This window comes from Onychomys torridus, chromosome 18, assembly GCF_903995425.1.
Source record: "Onychomys torridus chromosome 18, mOncTor1.1, whole genome shotgun sequence".
Taxonomy (NCBI): domain Eukaryota; kingdom Metazoa; phylum Chordata; class Mammalia; order Rodentia; family Cricetidae; genus Onychomys; species Onychomys torridus.
Window position 1 is genome coordinate 16,429,144 of NC_050460.1, and position 8,136 is coordinate 16,437,279.

General features: G+C 49.4%; 1 protein-coding gene across 1 annotated transcript in view; it reads right to left on the reverse strand.

Annotated features, from left to right (window-relative positions):
- Tram2 (translocation associated membrane protein 2) overlaps window positions 1–6,002 on the reverse strand; it is a 69,301-nt gene extending 63,299 nt beyond the window's left edge. The window contains exon 1 of the mRNA XM_036168508.1: window positions 5,773–6,002. Coding sequence (XP_036024401.1) covers window positions 5,773–5,892 — 120 coding nt within the window. The 5' untranslated portion in view covers window positions 5,893–6,002. The remainder of the gene's footprint in view (window positions 1–5,772) is intronic.
- Between the last annotated feature and the right edge of the window lie 2,134 nt (window positions 6,003–8,136).

Consider the following 8,136-nt stretch of genomic DNA (forward strand, 5'->3'; position numbering starts at 1 on the left):
TGAGCAAACGACAACCAGAAAGCCCTTATCTCACATAGATGTTGGATAATGGCAGGCAGAGACTTCAGTGCTGGGTAATGCTCTTGTCCGTTCATCTGTGTTCACATATGACAGACACGCACATTTGGGTCATTCTCTATAGTCTGTCTCCTCGAGGGGGAGACGGAATTTCAATGATCATTCTAGGTAGAAAGGCTTCCAAGTGGAGCGGCCCACAGACATTACTTCCAGGTAACAGATCTATTCAGACAAAGGAAAATAAAGCCGCCTGTGACTACATTCCACAGACGCCCCCCATTCATGAAGGCATCAGAGATGAATTCTAAATGTGAGCCAGGCATTGCTGAATTCTTATTTTGGCTTTGACTCTCACGTACAGGGGATGGTCATTGGCCAAATCCCTCCTCTAGAAGCCAGGCTTGGGCTAACTATGACAGCCCCCATAAACCATCCCAATTACAGGGTGAGGCCAGTAAAACATTTCACAGATGCAAAATGCTGTCAGTCCCTCCAGACAAATGAAAGAAGACATCAGGAGGCAACGTGGCAGCCCTCCTCACAACCCGGGGCTCCCACAACTTCACCAGGGGTCCCAGAGGCCTTGGTACGCACAATCTGGCTCCCTTTCCTCTGTTCAAAAGCAAGAAAAGCCATGTGAACATACACCATCCAAAAGAACCCCTTGCAAAGCTCTTGAAACCACAGTTAGTTCAGAACATGACCAGCTGTGCCTAAGCTGGGTTTGGTTCTCCTCTACAGCGGGACATCTGAGATAGCAGAGGTAAATCCGGGCAAAGTAACTGAGCAGTTGGAGGACAATGGCCTGCCCATGAAATAAGGAGAGCTGTTCAGGAGCCCTGTTTGTAGTTCTGCTGTTTTCTTTGTCCTCCACCCCTCTTTAACCATTAGGTACCAATGGATACCAGATACACAGCAGTGGATAAGAAGGTTAAGAGACAGATAGCATCAGGAGAGTTTCCCAAGCCAGCTAATAGCACAGTGACCGATTAGAAAGCGCTTCTGTCGTGTGGGAATTCTAATCCACTCTTATCGGACCTCTGGCTTCATCACTTATCAGGCTGGGAATGAGAGGTACATCAGCTAAGCCACAGAATGATTTCTGGGCCCCTGCCCACGAAGCAGATAAAAAAAAAAAAAAAAAAAAAGAGTTCATGCCTGCCAGAGTGAAGCTTTCACCATAGCAACACATGTTATTCCACAAACAGTCGGGGACTAAGTCGCTCTGCTGTGACCAGCCTGGAGAGTGCCTCTGAGAAATAAGCCACTGAGGGTTCAGATGACAGAGAGAACAGGAGAAGTGACATCCATTTAGCTCCCAGGGCAGTTTCCTGATAGTCTTTATTGCTCCGGCGCTGGCACTGGCAGCACCGAGACCCTCTGTTACCCGCACCCTGTGTTCCAATAAGACAAATGCCCGAGAGAAAATGTGTTGTGTATGGCACAGTCACAGCATAGGGATTCTTCGGGGAAAGGGGAATTAGTAGTCAGGGACGGTCATTGGGATGGTAGATGGCCCAGTATGGGAGAATTTGGGAGAAAGGTATCCTTCTCAAAATATATCATCCCTAAAATGACAATACAGCCAGGGCCCTCAATGAAAGGTCTGGGGGCAGAAGCAGACGCTCAGACCCAATAATGAAGCCAGAGCCAACGGTGATCAACGTGACTGTTGAGAGCATCACTGAAGTACTCCTGTGCTGGGGTGGGGGGGTGTCTTTTAGCACTAGTGTTCATCTTGCACTTGAAGTCAAAATTTCACCAGCTGACCAATACTATCCTTCATTTTGCCAAAGAAAGGATAATGAATATGCCCTTTCTTCCCATACACCAGGATTAAACCAAAATCCTGACTGAGAGAAACTCAAACAGCAAACTTCTGTTCTGTTGCTCAAATCACTGAGTGCCACATGCAGAAATTCAACCAAACAAGGTGCCCATGAGAATGAGGGACTCCTGCTGGAGGCCTCTGGCATCCCCAGCAGACTGTGTCTCAAGTTTCCGGAGGAAAAGCAAAAAGCCAGAAATTATAAAAACTGACAAAGTAACATCCTCAAAAGTGCATTAGAACTTATTTAAAAACAACAACAACAAAAAAAACTGACTGACATCCACAGGTGTTTCCTAGGTGCCACCTACTCGCTTCTAGTAACACAATAGAAGAATCTTTTCACAATGTGTCACTTATCTTTTCAACCAGCATCAACAGACAGGGCTGGGTGTCTGGTGGCAGGCTATGATACCCATAGGTATGTCCCTGAGTATGAACTGGTGCTACAGACCCCACCTCCCATCCCACCCCAGTTCAAACACTTATGACACCTGAAGTGGGCTGCCATTTGTATGTGCTGCAGATATTTCTTCCTGACAAGTCTGTCTTGGGGTTGAGAACAGGGAAGAAAGTAGTTCCTGGGAAGAAAAAAAAGAGCTACCTTCCACAGCTGCCTCAGAAATAAGTTCAAAAGCCCAAACCAGCTACCATCCCCAAACTCCTCTGGGTCCTAAACCCTTACATCCTCATCATGGACTATACAAAAACCAAACACGAAACTTACAAATCACCCTCAGGACCATTTCCCTGCAGCTGCAGACATTGAGGAAGAAACTAGTTTCTGTCTTGAGATGACATTTTAAAGGTGGTACAGAAAGGGCTTCCTCTCCTCAGGGCACCCCCTGTTTCTCATTTTCCACTCGCTGACGAAAGAGTTTTCCTCTTCCCCTGCTCGGTTCGGTTGGAAACGTGGCACCAGGCACTGGAAGCTAAGGGAAGGGGAGGGGGTGGCTACTTTCAAATCTGACTTATAGCCACATCCCAACTGGCCACCAGCACCCTGAAGGACAGCACTCCACCTCAGAAAGTCCAAACTGCCTGTAGCACCACCTCTCGATGCAGGGTGAAGAAAGAGAAAGCTGGAAAGGAAGTGGGGGGGGGGGGTAAAGTTCCACATTCCTGACATTTTTTAGCCAAGTGCAGTGGAGGCACACAACAACTCTATTACAAACAGACACAAGATGGGACGAAACCTGGGCTGGGGAGGAAGCTGTCTCTGCCTTGGAAATAAGATAACCCCAAACTAAACTAAAAGTGCGTCTGAGTGTGGCTTGGGGGAACACGGGCCAGACAGCCTTTCATGTGTTCCCAAAAGGAAGTGATCCCAAGGGAAGGAATTTGGCGTCAACATCTCCCTAAAGACAGAACCAAAGCCCTGGGGATCCAGAGAGGGAAATCAAAACCCATGAGTGCTGCAGAGGTGACCAGCAAGGGAGGGTGGACATGGAGATGAAGTCTGTGTCTTGCTAGGGTGTGGGGAGGAGGTAGAGGAAACAGCAGAGACTAGGCAGGGGACTTTAGGGAGGGGGTAATCACAAAAGTCACTTTCTATTCAAAGAATTACAATTCCTGGTTCAATTTCCCAAATTAAGGAACCCTAGCCTAGCCCAAGATATAAACCCAGGGGCCTAATTATTTTTCTCCCTGGTTTCCTACAGCTCCTTCTGTCCTCACTTCTAGAGAAACCTTCCTACTACGTCTACCTATAAACACACACACACACACACACACACTCAATCTCTTTCTAGGCAGTGGATGGGAAGAGATGGAGAAAACCTATGACAAAGTCAGCACACACAGATCAGGAATCTTTGATAGTGGAGGTACAGGGGAAAGCCCCCTTCCTCCTAAACCAGCTCAGAATGGTGAGTCTGCAAAGCGTCTTCAGAAAGAAACGTCTGTCCCATGAGTCCCAAAGGGCTGAAGTAGAACAGAAAAAGATGGAGCAGTGGAAAGATGGGCATTCCAAGTCTGTTCTACAACCCCAAGGCCTTTCCAAAGGAAAATGGCTTTCCTCTCACCTTGGTTCTTTTTCTTCCATCAGGTACCAGGAATGACAGTTTCTGCATTTGGTTCCATAGACCCAATGCAAAAAAAAAAAAAAAAAAAGACTTTCCACAAGGCTAGAGATAGGGAACAAAGGAGGGAGGAGTACAAACCCTAGGCGTCCCTTTTTGCACCACACTAAGGCAGGTAAAGCCAAAACATCTTAACAAATGCTAGAGATAGCAGAGAGCCACTGGCAAAGCCAGAGACTGTGGCCAGCTGCGGAGCACATGGCTATGAGGTTTATGATTGACACATGTGTCATTCCAGCCCTGCCCTCCAAGAACTGGAGCGTGGCCCTGAGAAGCCTCTTCGAATAGAGGACAACAAATAGACACAAGGCCAACACTAAGCAGGGCAGATCCTCTGCCTTCTCATTAAACCATTACGTTAAATGATAACAAGGGTCCAGGAGCGAGAAACAGAGTCTGTCATCAGTAGGGATGGCATGGCTTTTGTTGCTAATATACTCTTGGCCTCAAGCTTTACAATCACTGTAAGGAAGACAAATTTCAATGGCTTCTTCGATGATGGGGAAACTGAGGCTGCCGTCAGTCTTCAATGAAACATTCTTCTCCAGAACCTCGGGAAACTTGAGGGTAGGGGAGGCAAGACAGTGAACTGACAGCATTACCAGGAGTGTGGACCCCAGTCACACCTTCTCTACTGCAAGCCCTACAGCCTGGCCAAGGGCATGCATCCAGCCCAGACCTGGCCACCACTAGAATGTCCCTAGTAGTTCATCAGCCAAATAGGACCTATGTCAGTAACAGAGGGGGACACCGGTAGCTGCAGGGATGGTCAGGCAACTTTTAAATGGTACAGCTTCTTATACCCCCCAGAATGCAGATCAGCAACCTTACCCAGAAGGGAGGGCAGGAGACTACAGAGAGTGTGAGGGAGTGTATCACATCACATATGGCGCTCTTGAGACAAGATATATCTACCACAGCAAGTCCATACTCAGTGTCCGCCAGTCCCCCTTTCAATATCATCGTTTTTCTCACTCTGTAGTAACAACCATCAGCCCCTTGGATTCTGACTCCTTGGTTTACACAGACAGTTCTCTGAGGCCTACAGCAGCGCACTGCTGAATTTAGGATCTTCTTCTCTGTTCCCACCCCACGCGCCTGTAGCTACAAGAGAATCACCTTTCACCTAAAAGCAGAGGGTATCCCTGCTACTTTCTTCGATCCTGCAAAGGGGATGAGGTTCTGGATCTAATTCACACATTGATCTACAGGGACAGATTGAAGTGACAAAGGATATCTTAAAACTAACCCTTTAGGTCATATTTAAAGAGAGGTTGGTCTTAGAAGGTCCCCACTGGGATGGAGCCAGGGCCACACGTGAACACCTGGAGCAAGCAGAGATTAGGGAGAAGAACGCCCAGAAAGCCACAGGAGAGGTGGAGAAGGGTTAGGGTCTCTCCCACTGGAAGAACCTAGAAGATCTAGCGGCCCCCACTTGGGAGGAGGAGGTATTGTGCAATTACTGCGGGTCTCGGAGTCTCCCAGCTTGGCACCAGAACGCCAGAAAGGAAACCCCAATCCTGGGGCCAAGAAGGCAGCGCTGCAATTGGTTCGAGGCCAGGCATGGGCTTCAGAGATGTAGAGAGAGAGTTGCAGGGTACGGTGGTTGCCCAAGCGGGCGACAAAGCATGGCAAGGCCCGCACTGCCAGGAGCTAGGGGTGCTGTCTGTACTGTCCTAGGTCCAGGCCACGGTGAATACAGTGCACAAAGCCAGAGGTGCAGATAACGTGCAGGACAGCCAGGCGCGCTCTAGCACAGATGAGGTCAGGGAATCCCTGTCTTCACCGCGGTGCACGGGAGATGGGACTGCCTGTCGCTGCAGCAGCCCTCCCCGCCCTACTCACCTCGAACATAAGCCCGATGAGGACGCAGAGCACCAAGAAGAAGCCGATGTCTGCATGGTTATGGATGACGAACTCCTGGCTGAAGAGCGGGTAACTTTTCGTCCTCCTACGGAAAGCCATGGCAGCGGGCGTGCACTGCCTGCCGGGGCCCGCACCCGCGCTCAGCAGCCGCAGTGAAAACTTCTTCGGCCCGGCCGGGTCCGCCCGCCAGCCAGCCCGGCTGCCCAGCACGGAACAACTTCGGGCCCCGCCCCCTTCCTCCGACAGCCCCGCCCCCGGCCTGCCGCCCGGAACCGCCCCTGGCCACAGCCCGCTCCCCGCCGCGGCCGCACAGGCGCGGGCCTCTGGCCACGCCTCCTTCCTCCGTCCACCCCGCCCCTCGGCCGCCGAGGCGCGCGCTCCGACCACGCCCCCGTCCTCCGTCCGCCCCGCCTCCAGGCCCCGGGAGCGAGCGCCACCGACCACGCCCCCTGAGCGAGCCTGGAACCCTTCACCCGCGCTCTGTACCCCGGTTGCGGCTTCTGCCGCGGTATACAGGCTTGACCGTAGCTGGGACGCGCGATTGGAAGCCCTGTCCTCCGGCTCCGGGAGGAGGCGGCTCCCGTGCAGCCGGACAGGAAGTGGGCCGGGATCCCAGTCCTCGCGCCCAGCTCCTTCCTCCGCAGGAAGGGCCCGGAGCGGGAAGCTTTGCGCCGGCCGGCCGGCCTGCTCGCTGGCCTTAGCCCCGCACTGGACTTTAAATGCATGCTTGGCGACTCCAGTGTTTGAGGGCTTGCACAGGGCTAGGTTCAGCCGCTTGGAACCTGCCCGCAGCTCCCCAAAGGCCCTGCCCTTGTAGAGCCTACTTTACAATGGAGTGCAGGTAGCCCAGGTTTGACCCCCTTATTTAAAAGGCTAGGGTGTTAACCCTGCATGAGTTTTCCAAGTCTCACCCAAAATCTACTACAGTCAGTATTGATTGATCAAAAGTGGAAGAATCAACACGGAAGAAATAACGAACTTTCTCATCCAAAGTTTCCATTTAATATGTTTTAAAAATACTTCCGGAAGGACAAAAGGTCTTTTAAAATAAATTATACAGACAAATATTGGATTTAATCCTGCCAGTAATGAAGGAGCAACTAATCACTTCTAAATGTACAGAAATGCAAAATAAACAAAGAATTGTTTAATTTCTTTTTAAAATTAGTTCCATGGTTATTTCGCTTCTGAGTAAATAGTTTGCAAAAATGGCAGAGTCTGCGCATAATTGGAACTGAATGGAGTTTCTAGAGAAATTTACCTTCTTATATTCTATCCTATGCACTATTTAATATACAGCCCTGGGTCTTCCAACTTCCAGGGAAACAAAAAAGCTTATTAGTGCCTATATCAGACTAGCTTTTGCTTAATGTCCACTGGTGTGCGTGCGTGCGTGTGTGTTTGTGTGTGTGTGTGTGTGTGTGTGTGTGTGTATGTGTGTTTGGTTTGTGATGTATAGAGGGTGTGCATGCACAAGCTCACACATTCTCGCATTTTTATGCAGGCATTCACTCCACATGGAGGTCCCATACGTCAGGCTACGCCTTCCATCTTGTTTGATCCAAAGTCTCTCTTTTTGTTCATTTTCCCACTGCATAGGCCAGGCTAGCTGTTCCTCTAGCTTCTGAACATTTTAGGGTCTCCACCTCCCATCCCCCAATGGAAATGCTCCTGCTGTGTGGCCAACTTTTACAGCTGTTCTGGAGATTCAAACTTGAGGCCTCATGCCTGCAAAGCCTGTGCTCTGCTGATATTTGCTCCCCTCCCCCAGCCTTTCTAAGAACAAAAAGATTAAGTATTAGGGAGCAGCTTGTGACTTTCTATGTAGTGTTGTTCTAATGGTCAACTTGCAACTGTGCCAATTAAGTCTGAGCCCTAGGAAACTGAGTGCTTCAAAAATGAAAACTGGAATCCTATTATTTGAAATGACGCTGCCTAACTGTCCCCCACATTTCACAAGAATTTGTAGGAATTTCCTTCGAATGTGTAATGGCATCAATCTCACATTAATAATTTAGGTCAAAACCATCAGGAAAACAGACAGTAGATCCTCCCCATGGATAAATAAGACGCTTGAAATAAAAGAGATGGAATAGACGGTGCTCTCGCTGCTGAGACCCAGCCCTCCTTCCCTTTGCAATATAATTGAACAATCAGACATAAGATCCTAAGATTCATGTTTGATAGTGCCTGACACTGACACTGACACTGGCAGAGGAAGTACCAAAATCCTCCTTCAGCCATCGCCACCATCTGTAAGTCTACGTTGCCTGAGCCATCTTAATACAAAGGATGGGGTAAACATTTCCCCATGCTTTCAGTGTATGCTCTTAATACTGAGAA